A 24,747-nucleotide genomic window follows, 5' to 3' on the forward strand; every position below is an offset into this window, starting at 1 on the left:
AAAATAAGATACAGTAGTGATACATATCATTATTGATCTAATCTAGTTAAATCAGTTAACTAACACAAGCATTATTAATTCTTCTCATTACTTTTAGCAATAAGAATTAAAGATAAACGTAATCAGATATAGGCATATAAGTATATAACCCTAATTAAAAATTATAATAAATCGTTGAACCATACAAGCTTGTAAAGTCATAATCAAGTATAGCCCTTATCACAAAGCCATGTATATACATACTAGATTTTCATACATAACTCATGTATTTTAGTATTTATCTAGCATCCAATTTTGAAATTGTGACATTATTTATTGAATAATTTTTTTAACTCAAAGTATTTTAGTATTTATCTGGCATCCAATTTTGAAATTGTGACATTATTTACTGAATAAATTTTTGACTTATTTTCAGAAACATCTAACTCTTTCGTGATTGTGTTGATAAAAAATGCAGGTTGTTTTGGAGTAGATAGTTGAATAGTTTCATTTGCAAGAAAAGAAACAACATCTAGCATGGTGGGTCTATCTGTTGCCTGATCTTGTACGCATAAGAGACCAACATGAATGCATCTCAATACTTCAGATGGAATGAATGACTCATCTAGTATTGTTGGGTTCATAAGCTCTAAACCTTTACATTCATTCCATAACTGCCATGCCTGATACAACCCAATTATTCATAAATGTTAGCTATTAAGTTCAAAATTCCATGCACATGATGAGAAGGGTTAAGAGGGAAACTTACATATCCTATAAGGTTGAGTGGATACTCAGAGTGATAGCGACTATTGTTTTTCTTGCCACTGATGATTTCTAATAGTAGAACTCCAAAGCTGAATACATCAATTTTTATTGAAACAACACCATTCATTGCGTACTCTGGGGACATATAACCCCTGAAATAATAATTGACAATAAAATTTAGTGTATGAACAAGCTCATATATTCACTCACACTCACTCACAAATAGAATTCAATTATGCATGCTTGAAAGGAAATGCATACTTACTATGTTCCAACAACCCTATTTGTGTTTTCTTCTGATCCTTTCAAGCCAAATATTTTTGCCATACCAAAATCAGATATTTTTGGATTCATCTCCTTATCAAGCAAAATGTTGCTTGCTTTTAAATCTCGGTGAATTATTGTTAGCCTTGAGTATTTGTGGAGATAAACGAGTCCTTGAGCAATGCCTTCAATGATGTTGAAGCGTTTTTTCCAATTTAATATATACTTTTTAGTAGAATCTGCCTCATAGTAGACAATAATAGCAAGAAAATGATAAGTATATTAATTGACTTAGAATAAACGAAAAAAAAAAATATTATCATATGAGCAAATTTTTATAGTAATGAATATATGGCCTACCGAAGAGGAAGAAATCTAAACTTTTGCTGGGCATGTACTCATATATAAGTATATTTTCTTCTTCTTGAATACAAAATCCTAAAAGTCGGACAAGATTAATGTGTTGGAGTTTGGCAATGAGAACAGCTTCATTCTTGAACTCTAGCAATCCTTGTCTAGAACTTCTCGAGAGTCTCTTAATTGCTATTTCTTTCCCATCAGGTAATTTGCCCTGAAAATATATTGTGTTAGTCACATTTTACTCACATTAACTTAAATCAATCTCCACTTACATTATTTGGTTTTCTATCGAAATTCTATCTAGCACGTGGGATGAGGCTCAAGTGCAAATTAATTAGTCAAATTGGATTAGCTAGCTTGATTAGGTCTTAAGTTTAAATGTTGAACCTATCAAAAAATAAAGAGATGGAATAGGTTAATTTAAGGTTGTAGATAGATGACGTAGGACAACCACACTAACAATAGAACAAAAGATAAACCCTAGGAGTCAGCACCTAAGGGCTGCTTGGAGTCAGCACCAAGCAAACTGGAGTCGGCACCAGTGAAAGAAAACACACGTTTATTTTTAATAATTCTCAAAAAACTGTCTTACAATAATCTGAAAATTTGTTTAAATAGCCAACAATAAAAACCCTAAAGAAACCCTAATCATTGAATGTTCGGGCTTGCTTAATTTCAAGCCCAATAACTAGCATGCTCCATCCATAAGGCCACAGGTTGGGCCGTCTTCTTTTTGCTCTTCCTCCTATACGTGTGTGTAATTGAGGGCTTGTACCTCGTGTCCGCACCAACTCCCCTCGGGTGAGAAGAACTTGACCCCGTCGAGTGGAAATCTGAAGAGCTCTGATAGTGCTCCAGCAAATCAGGATCCAGTCGCAATAGCTCATCTCGAGTAATCCATGTGCAATCAGAATCTGGTCGCTCTCACCACCGAACTAAGAAACGGTGAACTCCTCCATCCCTGGTAGAAACAATCTGCTCATCTAAAATAGCATCAATAGATTCTTTATGTGCATAGGGCAAATTTAAGGGTAAAGGAGTGGGAATAGGGGCATCAATAGGATTAGGCAAAGACTCATCAAAAGGGGTATCAGGAATAGTTGTGGGACTTTTATAAGCAACTAGATCCTCAATATTAAAGGAGGAGCTAATACCATAATCATGAGGGAGGTCAATGACATATGCATTTGGGCCCATTCGTTTCAATACCTTGAATGGTCCGGCACTACGAGCCTGCAATTTCTTAATGGTCCCAGAGGGAAACCGTTCAGGTCGAATCCGAATCATGACATAATCCCCTACCTGAAACGTTGCATGACGCCAATGAGTGTCAGCATGAATTTTATATTGAGAATTACTTGCCTGAATTTTTTTGCGAATCTCATTATGCAAATCATGAATATGTCGTGCAAATGCCTCAGTAGACTCAGAAATCCTAACATGTGGGGACATGGGCAAAAGATCTAAAGGCTTCCTAGGTGTATATCCATGCACAACCTCAAAAGGACTAGCACCTATAGACCTATTGACAGAGCTATTATATGCAAGTTAGGCTACCGGAAGAATAGAATCCCAATTTCGATTGGCATCACCCACTAGACACCGAAGGAGGTTGCCTAGACTACGATTAACCACCTCAGTTTGGCCATCAGTTTGAGGATGAAAGGCCGTGGAAAATTTCAATTTGGTGCCTACTAAATGCCACAAGGTCTTCCAAAAATAACTCATGAAGCGAACATCCCTGTCAGACACTATGGTTTTGGGAAGACCATAAAGTTTGACAATCTCATCAAAGTAGAGTTTTGCAATCTTAGAAGCATCAGAGGTCTTAGAACATGGTAGGAAATGAGCCATCTTGGAGAAGCGATCAACAACTACTAGAATGGAATCATGCTTCCTAAAGGTGCGGGGCAAACCTAACACAAAGTCCATACTCACATCCTGCCATGGGCGATCTGGCACAGGTAGAGGTGTGTACAGGCTAGTGTTTTGCTTGCGATGTTTGGCTAGTTGACATGTACGACACTGACCAACTATCTTGGCAACGCCCCTCTTAAGACTAGGCCAATAGAATTGACGTTCCACTTCCTCAATTGTCTTGTCTCGGCCAAAATGACCTGCCAGGCCTCCCGCATGTATCTCCCAAACTAGGAAATCTCTCACTGAAGATCGAGGGATACATAACTTGTTGGCCTTGAACAAGTACCCATCTTGAAGGGTATAATCATCCAGGATTGGTCATGGGGCATTACTTAGGCTAGTGTAGAGGTCCCCAAAATCTGGGCATGACTCATAATCATCCTTGAGTCGTTCAAACCCAGTAACTTTAACACTCATGATGGATAGCAAAGACACCCTTCGACTTAGTGCATCAGCAGCCTTATTCTCAATTCCCGCCCTATGCTTCACTACAAAGTGGTAGCGCTGCAAAAATTCAACCTAACTACCGTGGCTAAAATTCAGCTTCTTTTGGGAATGGAGATAGCGCAAAGCTTCATGATCAGAGTAGATAACAAATTCTCGAGACAACAGGTAATGGCGCCAATGCCAAAGAGCTCGAATAATGGCATAAAACTCTTTGTCATATGTGGAGTACTTTTGCTTAGCGTCATTCAACTTTTCACTGAAATAAGCAATTAGGTGACGCTCTTGACTAAGTACTCCCCCTATACCAATACCTGAGGCATCACATTCCACCTCAAAAGGCTTAGTAAAATCAGGGAGACGCATGACAGGTGCCTCAGTCATCTTTTGCTTTACCTCATTGAAAGCTTGCAGCAGCTTTAGTCCAAACAAACTCCCCTTGTTTCATGCAGTCAGTGATGGGGGACATAAGGGTACTAAACCCCTTGATGAATCGGCGATAAAAGGAAGCGAGCCCATGAAAGCTTCGAATTTCATGGATATTTTTGGGCTCGGGCCACTCCACAATCGCTTGAATCTTTTGGGGGTCGGCAGAAACTCCCTCAGAGGACACTATGAAACCTAAGAAGACGACTCTATTAGTGAAGAAAGAATACTTCTTGAGGTTGCCATATAGACTCTCCTTCCTAAGGGTAGTACAAACTTGAGTTAAGTGGTCTAAGTGTTGCTCCCTAGACTTATTATAGATGAGGATGTCATCAAAGTACACAACTAAGAATTTCCCCATAAAAGGCTTGAGCACTTGAGTCATCACTCTCATAAAGGTACTAGGAGCATTGGACAACCCAAAAGGCATCACCATCCACTCATATAAACCATCCTTCGTCTTGAAGGCAGTTTTCCACTCATCACCCGAACGAACCCTAATTTGATGATAGCCGCTCTTTAAGTCTATCTTAGAGAAGATCATTGCTCCAGCCATCATATCTAACATGTCATTCAACCGGGGGATAGGAAATCGATATTTCACAGTGATCTTGTTGATGGCACGACTATCAACACACATCCGCCAAGTTCCATCTTTTTTTGGAGTTAAGAGTGTAGGGACCGCACAAGGACTCATGCTTTCACGTACAAAACCCTTCCTAAGTAGTTCTTCTACTTGCCTTTGCAACTCGGCATGCTCTGCAGGGCTCATCCTATAATGAGGCAAGTTAGGTAGGGCCGCTCCGGGCACAAAGTCTATGGCATGTTGTATGTCACGCATGGGTGGCAAATGATCGGGGAGTTCCTCAGGGAAAACGTCCTTAAATTCCTGGAGCACTAACCTCGCTTCTTCAGGTTACTCCTCACTGGTCTCTCCACGTAATTCCCTGGCAACTAAGACAAACACAATGGACTCTTGAATTGCTACCCTTTCAAATGCCCTTGGACTTATAATGTTCAGGCCTTTCGCCTTTGGTGCTTCTGTCTTCTTGCTCATGCCAATTGGCTTGGGTTTCAAAGGATTGAGCACAATCTTCTTACCTTCAAACATAAATGAGCAAGAATTGGATCGCCCATGAAGGGTGACATCCAGATCATACAGCCAAGGTCTACCTAAGATAATATGCCCTACATCCATGGGAATTACGTCACACCATATTTCAGCCTTGTAGGTGAGGAATTGAAGTGGGACAACACATCTTTCTTTTATGGCTATGGAGGAAGTATCCACCCAAGAAACTTTATATGGGTTAGGGTGTGGGGTCAATTTCAAGCCTAGGCGGGAAACCACGTTAGAAGACACTGTGTTAATGCAACTTCCACTATCTATGATAACCTTGCAAGTTGTGTCTCCACACTTAGTGTAAGTTTGAAAGATGGCACTTCTTAGCCAATCATCAGCATCTCTTTGCTCTGCCAAGGCACACCTTACCACATTCACTCTTGGGACACCAGAGTTCTTAGAGTCATCAACTTGGGGAGAAATGGCTCTAATGCATGCGAGATAGCTGGGATCATCTTCCCATTCTGCTTCAACATCTTGGGTTTCTTCAACATTTGGATCATACACTAGCTCCTCAACATCTTCTACCTTTTCATCACCCTCTTGAATGACAAGGGTCCTAGAGGGACATCTAGCAGCAATGTGTCCAACCCCATTGCATTTGAAGCATTGGAGGCGAAACCCTAATCTTGAAGGCTCATTGACCACACCTTTTCCCTTGTCCTCTTTTTCTATTGGGGTGCTATTGGGGTTGACCTTAGGGGGTAAGGCAAGTCTAGGTTTGCTACCAAAAGGTTGAGGGTTGGCGGGAAAACTTCGGGGCTCAGAACGCCGCCAAAAGATAGATTTGGATGCTAATTCACAATTCCTAGCGAGGTCATATGCTTCTCTTAAGGTAGTGACCCCTCGGGTGATAATCTCGCCTAATAGGTTAGCATTTAAACCTTTCTTAAACCTATTGAGTGTGACAACCTCTTCCTCGACTATTCGAATTCGCCTCTTGAACTCCTTAAACTTTTCTATATATTCAGCCACAGGAGCAGTGCCTTGCTTTAGGCGATCCCATTCCTCAAGGAGGGAGCTCCTATAAGTTGAAGGAAGATAATTCCTTGAGAGTGCACCCTTCATCTCAAGCCAATTAGTAATGGGGGGCTCATGTCGTCGCCTAATGCTATCCTCAAGGTCCTCCCAGAAAAGGTCAGCTCTTCCAATTAACTTCATCCTAGCATACCTCACTTTCTTATTCTCAGCCCAATGGTAGTAGTCAAAGAATTTATCCATCTGACGTAACCAATCAGTGAAAACCCATGGGTCTAGGCAACCATCAAAGGTGGGTGCTTCTATCTTTTCCTTGAACATTCTATCATCATAATCTCTAGGGTCATTGTGATTATAGTGATTATGTTCAAAGTTTGGAGCCCTATTAAAGTAACCGTGGTGATTTTGCCTAAGCATGTTATCTCCTTCATGGTTAATGGTCTCTCTTTGAGATGCCTCAATTTGCTCAACCCTATCCATTAAATTACGGATATTTTTTGCTAGGTCATCTATGGTTTGCTCTAAGGAGGGCCTAGGTTCAGAAGTGGATTGATGTTCAGAGTTTGACATGATGCGACCACAACGTAAATGCATGCACACTATATTTATGAATGCAATTGAGATCCACAAAAGTTCAAGTAACCAATTCTCAATCTAAAATTAAGGTCAAGCAAGAGTGCATGTAGAGATTAGAGTAATGAATCAAAGGAGTAAATTGCAGTCAAGTAGTGACAGGGTTCACAATATTGAAAGATAGCCCAAATAAAAGTCAATTTCCAATAAGCTTAATAATGAGGATTAGATATTTCAAAGAAATTGGTTTTTTTTTTTTTTTTGGATCTTAGAATGGGTACTAAAAAGCACAAGTAATAAACTAGCTAACTTGAGCACAAAATGGGTAGGCCAATGGGGTATGGTGGGATATGCACATAAAAAATATAAAGATAATATTTCAATGAGACAAAATTGAACCCACCAAAAGAGAGTAAGAGTTGTACCTAGTCAGTGGCCAATCTTTTTGCACTGGATAGCCAAGTAAATGGATCTGACTTGGATAAGTGAACCTGTGGAGAACAATTTAAGGCCCAATACATGCAATGGGCTCACAGCAACAATACTTACTCTTTTTTTTTTTGAAATGAAATATAATAAAATACAGTTCACGGACTTAAAACTTAAGAGGCTACAGACTGAAAGAGGCTATAGAAACTAAAGAAACAAACAACGAACTTAGGACTAAAAGAAAAGAAAGAAAAAAGAAAAAAAATTTCTCTGCGATGAGAGTCTTCTGCCGGTGTAGGAGACTGATGGCGGCGTAAAGGAAACGCAGACAGCGGCGGGTGGCTGCTTTTCTCAGGTCTCGGCAGCGGCAGTGGCTCGTCAATCTCAGCAGCGGCAGTTGCTCTTCGATCTCAGCAGCGGTGGGTCGACAATGGGTTTTGGCGGCTGGGTCTTGCGGCGGTGAGGGTTAATTTGTGGGTACCGGCGGCTGGTGGTTGATGGGCTTACGTAGGTCGCCTTCTTCTCTTTTTTTTTTTGGGCTTGTGGGTGTGGGTTCTATGATCAGAGGCGGGCACGGATGGTGGTCACCGGCTTGGGAGGCGTCACTGGCTTCTCTGTTGGCTTGGGGATGAAAAACTCATGTGGGGCTGCGGGGTATACACGGATTGCCGGGGCTGATTTGGGCTTGTTCAAGATCTCATGGGGCAAATACTTGAAAGGTACTGACATATTTGGCTGGCTTGCTCTTTTGATGGTTTTGCTTTCTATTGGTTGTCTACGGTTGTGTTGTATGGACCGGAACCTGGCTCTGATACCAAAACTGATGTAGGACAACCACACTAACAATAGAACAAAAGATAAACCCTAGGAGTCAGCACCTAAGGGCTGCTTGGAGTCAGCACCAAGCAAACTGGAGTCGGCACCAGTGAAAGAAAACACACGTTTATTTTTAATAATTCTCAAAAAACTGTCTTACAATAATCTGAAAATTTGTTTAAATAGCCAACAATAAAAACCCTAAAGAAACCCTAATCATTAAATATTCGGGCTTGCTTAATTTCAAGCCCAATAACTAGCATGCTCCATCCATAAGGCCACAGGTTGGGCCGTCTTCTTTTTGCTCTTCCTCCTATACGTGTGTGTAATTGGGGGCTTGTACCTCGTGTCCGCACCAATAGATCTAGCAAATTAAATTGGACCAAGATCCAATAACCCATCCAAACCAGAATGAAAAGATAAGGTAGGTGTAATAGAAATTTTAACTGATTTTAGTTTATTTTTATATTTTTTGGGAGAGAGAGTTTCAACCTATGACTTTATCATTAGACCAAGATACTAATCAATTTTTAGTGTAGGCAGGGATTGAATCCTAAATCTCTTATACCACTATCAAAAACTTTACCTGTTAAGTTAGCTGGAACTCATAACCAATTTTAGTCTGATTAGTTTTTGACTAGTACCCAAACTAACCTTACCATTTCATTATGACATTATCATAAAATTTTAAACTTAAATTTTTTATTGACTCATTTTCAATATACAATTATCAAATAAATGTTATTAGTGTCAGATCTGTTACCTTATTGAGTTTTTTTTTTTTTTTGGTAATTTCTGCACACATCTTTTTAATTATCGATTTTTTATTTACATAAAATGTTAAAATTTTATTTTTAGAGTTGTATAAATTGTATGTGTGGTGCCCTGCACTAGCTAATTAGGAACTTAAATTAAACTAGGAGCCTTAATGGTTAGTAATGGAGGGTTAAATCTTAATTACCATGGACCATTCAACTAAGTTTAATACTTTATATATATATAGTTAATTCTGTAATTAGCTACTTAAGGGAAGGGTATTTAATAACTTCCTAGAGACTTGAACCATTAAGCTTAAGACACTTTGCCCAATCCTTGAGAGGACACTTGTTTTCCTTACCATGCATGTGAGACATGTAGCAAGCCACAAATTCAAGTGAGAAACTTCCCTAGCCGGCCAAACAAACCAAAATTCCTACCTCCTTTTGCTCTCATTTCTCACATAGAACTAGAAAGAGCTAGAAAGCTCAAGCTCTCTCCCTCTCTACACATGTGGTTCCAGCAGCAAAAAGGAGAAAGTTTCTTCACTTTCTTCTCAAGTTTTTGCTTTAAGACTTATAGGAAAGGGTGTAGTGATGGGTATTAGATAGGCTACTCATAACAATAATAATATATAGTTATTAGTAACTAATTACCCATAAAAGCCCAACGGCTACATTATCCATTATTGTCCAACGGCTATTTTTCTTATAATTGTCAACGGCTATTTTACTCATAAATTCCCAACAGGTAGAAAATAAATAAGAATAAAAGTATTTAAAACCCACAATAGTAGAAAATTTTAGTTTTCTCCCTATTAACCATTTACCTGAGGCCTCTTCATGTATCTATGGCACCTTGCAAAGTTTGCTATAATTTCCCATATTAGCCTAATAAAATAAGAGGTTATAATCTAAAATAAAAAAGAAGGTTAAACAAGGTTCCCTTTTCATGTTGTTATTCCTCTTAGATCATTCTCATTCTTAGCTACAGTCTTAAGAGTGTTGTAGACTCTCTCTCTCTCTCTCTCTCTCTCTGAAAACAACAAGAATATTTGAAGACCGTAGGTCTCCTTGTCCAGATTCCCCTTTTGGAAGAGAAAAAGCCTTTGGGCTCAACAATTATTACTACAAAATAAGATACAGTAGTGATACATATCATTATCGATCTAATCTAGTTAAATCAGTTAACTAACACAAGCATTATTAATTCTTCTCATTACTTTTAGCAATAAGAATTAAAGATAAACGTAATCAGATATAGGCATATAAGTATATAACCCTAATTAAAAATTATAATAAATTGTTGAACCATACAAGCTTGTAAAGTCATAATCAAGTATAGCCCTTATCACAAAGGCATGTATATACATACTAGATTTTCATACATAACTCATGTATTTTAGTATTTATCTAGCATCCGATTTTGAAATTGTGACATTATCTATTGAATAATTTTTTTAACTCAAAGTATTTTAGTATTTATCTGGCATCCAATTTTGAAATCGTAACATTATTTACTGAATAAATTTTTGACTTATTTTCAGAAACATCTAACTCTTTTGTGATTGTGTTGATAAAAAATGCAGGTTGTTTTCGAGTAGATAGTTGAATAGTTTCATTTGCAAGAAAAGAAACAACATCTAGCATGGTGGGTCTATCTGTTGCCTGCTCTTGTACGCATAAGAGACCAACATGAATGCATCTCAATACTTCAGATGGAATGAATGACTCATCTAGTATTGTTGGGTCCATAAGCTCTAAACCTTTACCTTCATTCCATAACTGCCATGCCTGATACAACCCAATTATTCATAAATGTTAGCTATTAAGTTCAAAATTCCATGCACATGATGAGAAGGGTTAAGAGCGAAACTTACATATCCTATAAGGTTGAGTGGGTACTCAGAGTGATAGCGACTATTGTTTTTCTTGCCACTGATGATTTCTAATAGTAGAACTCCAAAGCTGAATACATCAATTTTTATTGAAACAACACCATTCATTGCGTACTCTGGGGACATATAACCACTGAAATAATAATTGACAATAAAATTTAGTGTATGAACAAGCTCATATATTCAATCACACGCACTCACAAATAGAATTCAATTATACATGCTTGAAAGGAAATGCATACTTACTATGTTCCAACAACCCTATTTGTGTTTTCTTCTGATCCTTTCAAGCCAAATATTTTTGCCATACCAAAATCAGAAATTTTCGGATTCATCTCCTTGTCAAGCAAAATGTTGCTTGCTTTTAAATCTCGGTGAATTATTGTTAGCCTTGAATATTTGTGGAGATAAACGAGTCCTTGAGCAATGCCTTCAATGATGTTGAAGCGTTTTTTCCAATTTAATATATACTTTTTAGTAGAATCTGCCTCATAGTAGAAAATAATAGCAAGAAAATGATAAGTATATTAATTGACTTAGAATAAACGAAAAAAAAAAAATATCATCATATAAGCAAATTTTTATAGTAATGAATATATGGCCTACCGAAGAGGAAGAAATCTAAACTTTTGTTGGACATGTACTCATATATTAGTATATTTTCTTCTTCTTGAATACAAAATCCTAAAAGTCGGACAAGATTAATGTGTTGGAGTTTGGCAATGAGAACAGCTTCATTCTTGAACTCTAGCAATCCTTGTCTAGAACTTCTCGAGAGTCTCTTAATTGCTATTTCTTTCCCATCAGGTAATTTGCCCTGAAAATATATTGTGTTAGTCACATTTTACTCACATTACCTTAAATCAATCTCCACTTACATTATTTGGTTTTCTATTGAAATTCTATCTAGCACGTGGGATGAGGCTCAAGTGCAAATTAATTGGTCAAATTGGATTAGCTAGCTTGATTAGGTCTTAAGTTTAAATGTTGAACCTATCAAAAAATAAAGAGATGGAATAGGTTAATTTAAGGTTGTAGATAGATCTAGCAAATTAAATTGGACCAAGATCCAATAACCCATCCAAACCAGAACGAAAAGATAGGATAGGTGTAATAGAAATTTTAACTGACTTTAGTTTAGTTTAGTTTTTTTATTTTTATTTTTTTTGGGAGAGAGAGTTTCAACCTATGACTTTATCATCAAACCAAAATACTAATCAATTTTTAGTGTAGGCGGGGATTGAACCCTAAATCTCTTATACCACTATCAAAAACTTTACCTGTTAAGTTAACTGGAACCTATAACCAATTTTAGTCTGATTAGTTTTTGACTAGTACCCAAACTAACCTTACCATTTCATTATGACCTTATCATAAAATTTTAAACTTAAATTTTTTATTGACTCATTTTCAATATATCTTTGTACATTAACAATATATAAAATTTTATATATTGTAAAAAAAATACTAACGATATTATTCGCCAACTTGACTAGCAGTTATCAAATAAATGTTATTAGTGTCAGATCTGTTACCTCATTGAGGTTTTTTTTTTTTTTTTTTGGTAATTTCTGCACACATCTTTTTAATTATCGATTTTTTATTTACATAAAATGTTAAAATTTTATTTTTAGAGTTGTATAAATTGTATGTGTGGTGCCCTGCACTAGCTAATTAGGCACTTAAATTGAACTAGGAGCCTTAATGGTTAGTAATGGAGGGTTAAATCTTAATTACCATAGACCATTCAACTAAGTTTAATACTTTATATATATATATATATATATATATATATAGTTAATTCTGTAATTAGCTACTTAAGGGAAGGGTATTTTAATAACTTCCTAGAGACTTGAACCATTAAGCTTAAGACACTTTGCCCAATCCTTGAGAGGACACTTGTTTTCCTTACCATGCATGTGAGACATGTAGCAAGCCACAAATTCAAGTGAGAAACTTCCCTAGCCGGCCAAACAAACCAAAATTCCTACCTCCTTTTGCTCTCATTTCTCACATAGAACTAGAAAGAGCTAGAAAGCTCAAGCTCTCTCCCTCTCTACACATACGGTTCCAGCAGCAAAAAGGAGAGAGTTTCTTCACTTTCTTCTCAAGTTTTTGCTTAAAGATTCTTGCTATAATGAGGCTAGTTCCCAATCCCTCAAGACCTTTGGTAGATGCTACAGATTGAAACTCTATAAAAAATATATATATATTTATGAGACAAAAAGGTGCGAAGAACTAACCTTATAAACTGGTCCAAAACCACCCTCTCCTAATTTATTTTCAGTTGAGAAATTACTTGTAGCATCATAAATGCTTTTGAAGCTGAATGTTTGCAATCCATCTTGCCCATCTTCGTTTTGTTTCTTCACTTTGTCATGTACATTGTAAGTTATTGCATTACCTCCAAGTTCCATTACGAGCATCTTTTGTTTCTTTTTTCTCTCCCCTAATTAACATGAAAGCAAAATATAACATAAAAAATATGTTGCTAATTATACAAAAGAAAATCTGTGGTAGGAGCATCGATTACCTTCGGCTTTTTGTTTTTTCCATTTTGAATGACATAAGAAGCACAACAAGGCAATAATAATTCCCCCAACTGTCACGATGAGCCATATCCACCACCTATTTGCCGACCTTTTTTTTGAATTATCTGCATCTGGACAACCAAAATTTTAATGTTCTACTAGCAATAGCATTTTCTTATCATTTACTATGCTCTAAGATGCTGGAACTACTTGTTCTTTAGAAAACAAAATGATAAGATTGATAAAATGCATTTCCTCGTCCTTCACTAATAGGGGCTTCAAATCTTTTAAGATTCTTCTCTTTTTTCATATATATTTTTTATAGTAAGGACTCTTTATCCATAATTTAAACAACACATAGCTTTAATAATTGAAACTTTTATTTAGATACTTTGTAGGTGGGTGATTCAAGAATGAAAGGAACTGCAACAAAGATATTTAGTAAGTCAAAGCGAGTGTAACTTTAGGACCAACCGGTGAAAATTGACAAAGTATTGGAAACCGTTTAATTATTGTTTGATCTCATAATATTGCGTCATATAAGTTTTCGAGGTCTTATAATTTTACACATCACTATTGTAAATGAATTTAAATTCTATTCTATACATAAACTATTCATTAGAATTGTGGCATATCATAATTGTTTAAATGATTGAAAATATAATTTGATAAATAAACAAAATCATCATAAATATCTAATGATGAAATATATATAATCACAAGATAAATGTCTAACAATAACTATCATCATAATTATTAAATTTCATATTATATGGAAATTTTCTGCACTGGTTACCGACTAATAGGATATTTAAAAAAAATTAGTCTGATATTAAATTAGTAATAGAACGGGGGTTGGAAACTTGGAATTGGCAAGAATGGTTACCCAAAATTACGCTTTTAACTATACTGATGGGCCTGCTCTTCAGTGGGACGAGAAGGGTTGTGAATGGAAATATAATGCTATCCTCGAGTAGCTCGTTTGCATCAAGTATGCTCTGCTTGTCCGCACCGAATAAATCGGCAATTGTAGAGAAGTCATCTCCCCAGGTAATCATATATGCGAGCAAGTACTTGAAGCCTCTTGCCGTCTGATTGGGCGTGGGACAAGCGCACCTTAGTGGAACATTTACATTCACGCCCACGCCCAGAGTCTCAACTGTATAAGGGTTCTCACGCTTTATGGCCTGGCAAGTGGTGAGGCCCTGGTAGGTGTCGTTGGCGATGGTGAAAAAGGTGTCGTACGCAAGCACCTGGTATGAGCTGTTGTGCTGGTAGTACTTATCACCCACACATGAACAATCGACAGGGATGATGGTCTGGGTGCCGGTGGGGATTTTCTGGGAGATTGAGATGTTGTTGATTTCGGCAATAGAGGAAAAATCAGCCCCCAAGAGGGGGGCGATGGACAGTGGAGAATCGTAAGGAGGAGTGGATCGGAACGTGAGGTAGGATTGGCAACTCGTTTCGACGCCGTTGCATTTAAACCCATTCGTGATGTTTAGGTCTTGGCTGCAGTCGAGCTGTTTGTTATTCACGTAAGCTTGTTGGGCTTTTGATGGATGTTGTTTCAGCAACACAACCAACAACAAAACGGAGCAAATGGAGTACAAATTATATTTCTTCATATTCCGATTGCTATTACCAAATGGATATGCAATACAATTGTGAGGCTGAGGTGTGAAGATAAAGATGAATAGAAGAGAGAGGTAAAAGAAGTGCACAGTGGGTCAACTATTGCGGGAGGCTGTCGGCTCCCAACTTGGACTTTTGGGACTTATAGGCTGGGTTTCGATACCGAGCAGACACCGCGTCTGTTTTTTTTTTTTTTTTTTGTCCTGTACATCGTTCATGGAATTCGTTAGTGTGTACATTTTGTGCACGGTTTACGAAACTCGTAAGTATTTTTTTAAGTAAAAATAATTTAAAATTTGGGTTTTACAATTTTATTTACACTTTTAAAAATTATTTTACTACAGTATTTTCACTTTTCAGTAATAAATGGTATCCAAATAGATCTTCTAGTTTATTTGAGATCCACTTATTTTGTTGAAATTGAAATTTTTTGCTGAAAGTACTGTAGATAAAAGTAAAAATTAGCTGAAATAGTACAGTGAGACCTATAAATAGTATCAAAAAGTATAGTGGGCACATGAATAGTAGCAAAATAAGTTAAATAGTAAAATAAACTGGTATTTTAATTTGGATCCTTAGTGTGCATTTGGCTCAGCTTAAAAAACCAGTTTATTTTACTATTCAGATTATTTTTGCTATTATTCATAGGTCTCACTGTATTTTTTGGTACTATTCATGGGTCCCGTTGTACTATTTCAACTAACTTTTACCTTTATCTGTAGTACTTTCAGTAAAAAAAATTTCAATTTTAACAAAATAAGCGGATTCCAAACAAACCCTTAGTCTAGTACAGTTTTAGAAATACAAATTATTTCATAACTCTTTGCCAAAACTTTGACTTAATAGATTGTGAGTAATTACTTATCGCTTACATATAAATTCATTATATGTTTTCATAGCTTACACTCTATTACATCATAGTTGTAAATTCATTATATGTTTTCATAGCTTACACTCTATTACATCATAGTTGTGACAAAAAGGTTAGATAGTAATTAGTGATATTAGATATTTTCTTTTCTCTTTAATCTTAATCTTGAGGTGTACCGTAATTAATTTTTATGTTTTTTTTTAATTGGAAGTTTTGTTAGTTTACAGACATACACATTTGCATAACTGGCACTTATATTATGGGAATAAATTTTCATAACAATTAGTGGTAAGTAATGAAATCTAATCATATGTTAATCTATATATATCTAAAAGCTCAAGCGTGGAGTTAATGTTGCTGTGCTCCGGTTGAGCCACACTAGCACCACAATCGACAGGGATGATGGTCTGGGTTCTGGTGGGGATATTCTGGGAGATTGTGATGTTGTTTTCGGCAATGAAGGAAAATCAGCCCCCAAGTGGAGGGCGATGGACAGTGGAGAATCGTAAGGAGGAGTGGATCAGAACGTGAGGTAGGATTGGCAACTGGCTTTGACGCCGTTGCATTTAAACCCATTCGTGATGTCTGGGTATATATGCGTCGCAGTTGAGCTGTTTGTTATTCATGTAAGGTTGTTGGGCTTTTGATGGATGTTGTTTCGGCAACACAACCAACAACAAAACGGAGCAAATGGAGTATAAATTATATTTCTTCATGTTCTGATTGCTATTAACAAATGGATATGCAATACAATTGTGAGGCTAATGTGTGAAGATGAAGATAGACAAAGGAGAAAAGTAAAAGAAGTGCACAGTGGGTAAACTATTGCGGGAGGTTATCAGGCTGCGGCTCCCAACTTGGACTTTTGGGACTTAGAAATACAAATGATTTTAGAAATACAAATGACTTAGTGTGGTTTTAGAAATACAAATGATTTTACCACTCTTTTTGCAACTTTGACATAATAGATTATTAATGATTACTCATCCCTTACATATAAATTCATTATTATTTTTTTCATAGTTTACATTCTGCTGCATCATAGTTGTGATAAAAAAAGTTAGATAATAAGTTGTAATATTAGATATTTTTTTTCTCCGTAATCTTAACCTTGAGTTGTACCGTAATTAATTTTTATGTTTATTTATTTATTTTTTAATTGGAAGTTTTGTTAGTTTATAGACATACACATTTGCATAAGTAGCACATATATAATGGGGAGATTAGATTAATTTTCAAAACAATTAGTGGTAAGTAGTGGGTTACAGTTAGCTCAACTGGTAAAGTCTCTGATAGTTGAATAAGAGATCTGAGGTTTAATCTCCGCCTACACAAAAAATCGATTGGTGTCTTTGTCTGATGATATAAAGAACTATTATCAGCAGCCGACGCCATAGGTTAAAACTATCTCCCAAAAAAAAAAAAATGGTAAGTAATGAAATGTAATCATATATTAATAAATATAAATTTTGTGTCAAAATGTATGCAGTGTGTGTCCATAGAAAAAATCTTTGATGAGAAGAATTCAAAGATTCTTTGCCTTTAATCCACACCCCAATCATGTCACACTCAATTTTCAATTATTAGACTTCCACAAAATCTTTGATGAGAAGAATTCAAAGAATCTTGCCTTTAATCCACACTCTTGTAGCACTCAATTTTCAATGATTAGACTTCCACAAATAAAATTCATACACATAAATTAGGGATTAAATCCTAAATCTCTTATTCAACCATCAGAGAGTTTTCATTTGAGTTAACTAGAATCCATCATTAAAATATAATATTACAAAATTTTTAAATATTAGGCACTCAAAGGAAGAATTGGTATCCTAAAAAAGAAAAGCTAGCCCTCCTTAAAAAAGATTTGATTAGCTAGGCCGCTTAAAAACGGAAGAGATTAAATTCTATAATCATCTGCTATCAATGTTGAATTAAAATCTAATGCACGTATTGCTTAAAGTGCCTGGACTAAAAATTTCCAACCAGAATGTCCAATTTGCTAAGACTAGGCTCTCCTTATCTCTAAGCTTTTGGTCTTGTACCAATATATCTGTCTCAGTATGAGTGAGTCTAATCAGTAAAAAATATAAATCAAATTGAGCATGATAAGCTTCCTTCCTTTGATAGCCATATCAATGGAAATTTTTATGACGAGATCATGAAGTTAGTCTAACTCGTTGATTGTCAATCGCTAGAGCCAAACTGCTGGCTTTTTTGACCTTTTTTTTCCTTCTGGTCAGATTATTGAACTTTCTTTTTTGACTTGATTACAGAATTGTTTGCCATGTGTTAATGACACCACACGTGGACCCACTTAGGTCTTATGCCAATGCAAATTCGGATCTTTGTTCCAACATTCTTAATTCTTAGTTACAAAATCTCAGCATTTTTGTATTCTTACTTTTCTTACCTTATTTGTTCATATTTTAACCTGTATCTTTAGGTTCCACTTGTTTTGAGGGAATAATCATCAGGAGCTGACCAAGAGAAGAAATGTTGATCATGTAAAGTTCTCTACCACTAACCTTACCTAAAAGATTAATTTAACTGATATTCATAAAATTAATCTGGCAGGAGCTCTAAAAATAAACAAGAAAGAGATAATAAAAAGATGTAGCAGTTGTGCTCAAAAAGATCTATTTTTGCGGTGGAAGGAAAATTTGGAATTACAATTCACATCTGATGGTTTTAAGGTATGGAAGCGGTTATAGCTTATAGGTATGATTATTTTGCTTAGTGAGGATCATTTTTTGTAGAGCATATGCAAACATGTGTAAATTAATAACATTCTGAAGAAGATAATCAAATAAATTTTAAACTACAGTGCGCATTGAGCCATATACATAGACATATATATCTTGTGATTCTCCCAGAATGAAAATGTGACACACAGCCACCATGTTAACATGGAATATTACTGTTGCTTTCTATGGTAAAATTTGCTTTACGGCAATATAGGTTGAAAGACTCAGGTCCCTTCACCTTGGTACCATCTCTGAAATTGATACTCCATTTGATGAACAATTTTCTGGTCTGCATTCAACAATTCCTGCCTCTGGCATATTCCTTCCAAGGTAGCTTATTAGCCTCATTATATATCATAAATATCACATCTAACATGGCAAGTCTATCAACTGGGCTTTATTGGACACATAGGAGACCCACATGAATGCACCTCAACACTTGATCAATGTGATCTAAATCACCCAAAACTGAGAAAGTTTATATCCCTCATTTCAAAGGAATAATAAAGTTTTAGGAAATTTAGACCCCGGTTGATAGAATTAACAAGTTTTAAACCTAAGTTGTTAATTTGATTTATTATGAATAAACCTTGTTAAAACAACCTAACATCAATATCATGTCAACATCATGCACAACGGAAAAGTAAATAAGACAAGATATGATGACCTAGGAAAACCAATGAAACAAACTAATTTCATAGTAAAAAACTTGGAGGGAAACCTTCCCGAAAAGCGACCACTATAGTAAAGAGAAGTTTCAGATCTAGTACAAAACTTTTATCCTTAGACTCTACAATCCTCGTAGATGAACTCACAATAGAAATCTTTTACTTCTTTAGAACCTCTGAACTCTTCAATATATGAACGCCACCCTTTGATGCACAGATCCCAGTACGTGACTAACCAATGATGCACAGTTCCCAGTACATGACTAACATACCAACTTGAAGAAGATGTTGGTTGTAAAATTCTTCACTTCATCAACAATGAAGATCAAGAAGTACTTGGTTACAAAACCCTAAGGCGTAAAAGATGCAATAGCTTCTTTCAGAGAGAATAAGGTTTCGGTCACCTTTTACATATGTTTTCCTTGTATTCTCTTATGTGATAGCATCTAAAATAAGCCTTATATATGTTTAGGGTTGTGAGAAAAGAAACCCTACACAAATACATAAGCATGGGATGCAAATCAGATTTGAAAATTTGAATTCCCGTAACCTCAATAGATACCTTGATAGATAGTATCTGTCGAGCCTCATTAAATCTCAATAGATACCTTGATAGTTATTTGTCGAGTAGCTGTCGAGCTATCTGTCCGTAGGTGTCGAGCTATCTGTCCAGTTTTAGTGAATAACTTTTCTTCACTTGTTTTTCCATTCAATCTTTATGACTTTAATACTAGACTTGAACAACATGTTTCTTGAAGTATTAAACACATCCTAGATCTACCAAAATACAAGTAAAGTGCGTTTTGTCAAATGATTAGCAAATTATATAAAATAGTGACATATGTTCCTAACAAGTAAATCATATATGTCCTAACAATCTCCCCTTTTGGCAATCCGTGACAAAACCACAACAAACAAATGAACATATAAGAGAAGTCATAAATCACTCAACTCACATTCACTTGTTGAATACAATAAAATCTATCCTAATACAAACTCTTAAAAAACTTTGCAAAAAAAAAAGTTTATGGCAAATAGACTTTGACAACCTGTATTTCTGAAACACTTTAAACAAAACTCATCAAAGCATCTTTGTGTGAAATAAAAATAATAGATTGCATATAAGTAATAAGAACCATGTGTATAAAGAAAGAAAAAAAAAAACACATGTAAAGGTAAGTAAAGAAAACATACATCATCATATATATATATATATATATATATATATCAAAGAAAAGCACAATGTATGTAAACATGGTCACAAGACCCATGTACAAGAAAAAGGAAGTAAGCACTCTCCCCAATAAGATGAAACACATCTCCCTCTTACAAAGGCATATATTTCTCCCCCTAACATATAGATACTTTAAAAAGAAACCACATAGTTCCACAATTTCTTCCCCTTTTTGTCATGATTGACAAAGGGTACAAGAAGCTAAAAAGCTTCACCCAAGAAGTATAAAGGTGATCAAAGGGGTACAAAGAATCTATAAAAATGCATGAATGTAATGAAACAAGATGCTATGGATGGCAAGATAAAAGAAAGATGCAAAACATGTGAAAAACAATGTATGCAAGAGGATCTTGATAGATCAAGAGGTGTCGAGAAGCTATCGAGCAGACAGGAGATTTCTCAATCGATTCACCTAGCTGTCGAGAGGTGTCGAGATTGCGATTAAAAAAAAAAAATGCTTAAAAGCTCGACATATAGCTAGGTGTCGAGGAGTTGTCGAGATTGCCTAAAAACAATTTTTCAAGAAAGAAAAAACACAGATATGAATACAATCAAGTATCCAACTCAACTAAGGATCCAATCAATATTTTAAACTCTCAAAATCATCTTTTAACAAGAAAAAATGTAAAGCATTTAGATCCAAAACACACACACACACACACTAAAAAAGTCTAACCAATTTTATATTTTAAGAATAAGTCAAGACAATTTAGTGAGCATACATTAACACATATAAAACCTTGTGATGGCTAAATCACATTGTACTTGCACAAGTATCAAGAGTAGCAAAGAATATTGCGTGTTGTGTGTGAAAAACATCGCAAAACTATATAAATGTATACATGTTATGACGATCTAAGATATGAAAAAATCACTTTAACTTACACACAATCATAACTGTTTGATGGAGACTATCACCTACAAGGTACATCCTATAACTCCCACATCTTCTAAAATACACGCATGCAATCATATTTAAAAGCATTTTGTTCTTTTTGCTTTTATTTTTCTTTGCATATTTTTTCTTTTTAACCAAATCATGCATAGGCATATAAGAGATAGAAAAGAAATGCCCACTTATGTTAAGCATTTGACATTCCAATTTTACTATGCCGAAACACACAAATGTCATTGACATTGCACTTTTACTATGTCGAAATATATAAATGTCATATCATGATTGGCGGGCAACAGTGGTGAGATGGTTATTTATGCCTTTCTCTTAGGATTTTTTAGTCATTCATGTCAAAAAGAGTGATACGAGTGTTAAGTACAAGAGATCACTTAATCTTACTCATCACAAATAAGAGCCATAAAGCTCACTTGCTTAGTTATGCATAGGGATGCTCATCTAAGTTACAAGAAATACAAAGTTTAGAAAATTTTGTTTCAATAGCCATCCAAGGTACACAAGTACCAATGTACACATACACACACTGTTTTTGTATTTTTCTGATTTTTCTCTTTTTATTTTGAAAAAAAAAAAATAAAGACTAAACAACCAAACAAAAACAGACAAACAACATGAAAGCATGAAAGAAAGATGCATATGCATGAAGGCATGATAGAAAGATGCAGAAGCATGAAAGCATGATTCCAAAAGCAAATAAGAAATCAAGCAAAGAGAGTCCTACTTTAGATAGAAGGAATTAAGGTACAGGACAAACAGAAAAGACAATTAAGTCTTAGGCTTCTTTCTCACCCACACAGCACAAGTCTTTGGGCGTGAAAATGAAAAGACACGTGTCCTAGTATGTCTACTAAAGGACATAGAAGAATTAAATTTCGCCTAAAATTGAGTTTTTAAGCTCAAAACTTTTAATAACTCTCCAAACAAAGGTATAAATCCTTGAAAGGAAACCTGTGACGTTTAGACAATTACTTATGAGGATACAACTTAAAACAATTAGAACGAATGTGTCTAGAAACACCACAATGGTGACAAACATGAGATCTAACAAAAAATTTAAAATTAGCCAGATCAGTTTTGGATTTCATATCTTTATTATCTTTTTCAGATTGGAGCACAAAGACAGTCTTTGATCCAGAAGCCGTGGAAAAGGAGGGGTCGGAGGAGACAGCATAACCTAAGCCAGTCTTATTAGAACTAGGCTTTTGAGCACTTAATACCTCATCAAGCTTTGCACTAGATATCCTCTCTATTTAAGTTCTAACTTGACTAAACTCAACCTCGAGATTCTTGACATTCTCTTCTAATGAGGTGTTCTCCAAAACAAGAGACTCAACTAACCTTGTAGTCTCATCTAGTTTGACTAACAAATCAGCCTTTTCAGTTTTTACCTCATTAAGCTCTTTTCTACAAAGATGAGAAGTCTTTTCAGATTTTAGTGAAGGGATTTTGGTGAGGGAAAAGTGTTTGGAGGGAGAGAAAAGGTTTTCTGTTGAGAAAGAAGAGAGAATAGTGAATCTGATTTCGCACTAAGTATATATATAGAAATCGTAGCTTGATGGATCGAAGCATCTGTCGAGATCTGCCAAGCACTAATTCTCGACAAATTTGAATCTGTCGAGGTGCCGTCGTTGGCAAAAACACTTTGATAGATCGAGATTCTGTCGAGAATCTATCAACCAGACAGAAAGTTTCTCTCGATGGATCGAGAAGCTGTCAAGGAGCTATCGAGACAAATTTCAGAAAGCTCGATGGATCGAGTATGCACTAACTTCTATTGAGAAAGGAAGTCAAAGGGGCTTGATAGATAAGAATCTGTCGAGGATCTGTCGGGAAGTTATCGAGCTTGAAGAAAAGGAGTTTTTCAAAGAGAGGAAAAACACATAGATATGAATGCAACAAGCAAGATACTCAAATATAGATCCAATCGACATGTTAAGCTCTGAAAAACATCTCTTATCTAGAAAATACAAAGCATCCATAGATCCAACACACACACACACACACACACACACAACCAATTTTATATTTCAAAAATAAGTCAAGACAGTTTAGTGAGTATACATTAATACATGTTTTCCTTATGATAGCCAAATCACATTGTACCTGCACATGTATCAAAAGTAGCAAATAATTTGCATGTTGTGTGTGTGTGAAAACATAGCAAGAGTACATAAGTGTCTCATATTATGACGATTTAAGATATGAGAAAATCAATATCACTCACACACAATCATAACTACTTGATGGGGACTATCACCTTCAAGATATATCCTATAATTTCCACATCTCCTAAAAACACGCTTGCAACCATATTTAAAAGCATTTTGATTCTTTTTGCTTTTGTTTTTTCTTTGCATATATTTTTTTTTGAGCATATCATGTATGGTCATATAAGAGAGAGAAAAGAAATACCCAAACGAAAGAGAGAATGAGAGGCAAAGGAAAAAGAGAGTGGAGGAAGAGTGGCTGACTAGAAGATAGAAAAGAGAAAATATAATAAAAAACTAAGTAGAAAATAACATGGATCTATAGTAACCCTTCTACTATTAGAAGGGTACTGTAGTTCCATGCAATTTTTTTTTGCAATTTGGCACACTTCATGAAACAATGATTTTGGTGTTTGGTGTGCTATTAGCATTTGGCACACCTAATGCCAATGCTCTAATAGAGGGTTGAGTTAGATTGACCCAAAATTTAAAGCAAGTTGATTTGTTTTTTGATGAAGGGGAGAAAAAAATCTCATTTTACTTATCTAACTCTAATGTAGAAAAAAATTTACTATTTAATTTCTGTAATTTATTAATTTTGGTATTTTTATGTAAAATTCGTTATTTTTTGTTTAGGTTTAGGTTATTTATTTCTTTTTTTTTTAGGTGTTTTTAATGTTGTTTAGTTAAATTAGGGTTTTATATGCTTTCTAGCCGCTTGGGAGTTTCTAGTTGCCTTAGGTTTTGTTTTTACTATTTAAACGCATTGTAAAATCCAAAGGCAATTTAGTTTTTAGACTATTATCAATAAACACAGACTTTTGTCAATTATCTTTTTTGTTGGATTTTAGTTTTATCACCTTGTGGATTCGAAGAATCCCTCGTGAATTCGAGATTTAGTACTCAGGAACTAATAGTTTGGTTTCTATCCATCATAGAAAGCATCGTGTGTGCTTTATTTAGGCTTCTGCGACATTAAATTCTATCTTCTTCTTCTTCTTCTTCTTCTTCTTCTTTTTCGCCGTAGTTGATAATTTGTCAATCTCTGATCTCCCTCAATCAAGATTGTTTCATATTGGCCATCATTTCTCATTGCATTTAGCCGTCAACCTTGACAATTTCTGAGTTTGTTTCTACTCAAATTTATATATATATATATATATATATATATATATATATATATATATATATATATATATATATATTAC

At 35.4% G+C, this 24,747-nt stretch overlaps 2 protein-coding genes across 3 annotated transcripts; both read right to left on the reverse strand.

Moving 5' to 3' along the window:
• Positions 1 to 5,077: 5,077 nt before the first annotated feature.
• On the reverse strand, positions 5,078 to 6,832 carry LOC115990183. Its single transcript, XM_031114035.1, has one exon. It carries the CDS (start codon positions 6,830 to 6,832, stop codon positions 5,078 to 5,080), a length of 1,755 nt encoding a protein of 584 aa, XP_030969895.1.
• A 3,290-nt stretch (positions 6,833 to 10,122) lies between these two features.
• LOC115992421 (G-type lectin S-receptor-like serine/threonine-protein kinase CES101) lies at positions 10,123 to 14,987 on the reverse strand. Of its 2 annotated transcripts, none has more exons than XM_031116618.1 (7): positions 14,151 to 14,987; positions 13,267 to 13,389; positions 12,977 to 13,182; positions 11,340 to 11,550; positions 10,980 to 11,217; positions 10,716 to 10,866; positions 10,123 to 10,629 (listed from the first exon to the last, which is right to left on the reverse strand). In XM_031116618.1, exons 1-7 carry the CDS (start codon positions 14,890 to 14,892, stop codon positions 10,318 to 10,320), a joined length of 1,983 nt encoding a protein of 660 aa, XP_030972478.1. In that variant the 5' UTR covers positions 14,893 to 14,987; the 3' UTR covers positions 10,123 to 10,317. The 2 variants fall into 2 exon arrangements, with proteins under 2 accessions (XP_030972478.1, XP_030972477.1); XM_031116617.1 differs by having other exon boundaries at positions 13,267 to 13,395.
• Positions 14,988 to 24,747: the final 9,760 nt, after the last annotated feature.

The sequence above is a fragment of the Quercus lobata genome, chromosome 5, assembly GCF_001633185.2.
Source record: "Quercus lobata isolate SW786 chromosome 5, ValleyOak3.0 Primary Assembly, whole genome shotgun sequence".
Lineage (NCBI taxonomy): Eukaryota > Viridiplantae > Streptophyta > Magnoliopsida > Fagales > Fagaceae > Quercus > Quercus lobata.

Bases quoted from the DNA above. Each gene is read 5' to 3' on its own strand.
- LOC115990183 (XM_031114035.1), bottom strand. From the start codon at position 6,832: ATGTCAAACTCTGAACATCAATCCACTTCTGAACCTAGGCCCTCCTTA.
- LOC115992421 (XM_031116617.1), bottom strand. From the start codon at position 14,892: ATGAAGAAATATAATTTGTACTCCATTTGCTCCGTTTTGTTGTTGGTT. The intron at 10,867-10,979 runs GTAAGTATGCAT...TTATTATTTCAG, and splicing joins AATAGGGTTGTTGGAACATA to TGGTTATATGTCCCCAGAGT. The intron at 10,630-10,715 runs GTAAGTTTCGCT...GGGTTGTATCAG, and splicing joins CACTCAACCTTATAGGATAT to GCATGGCAGTTATGGAATGA.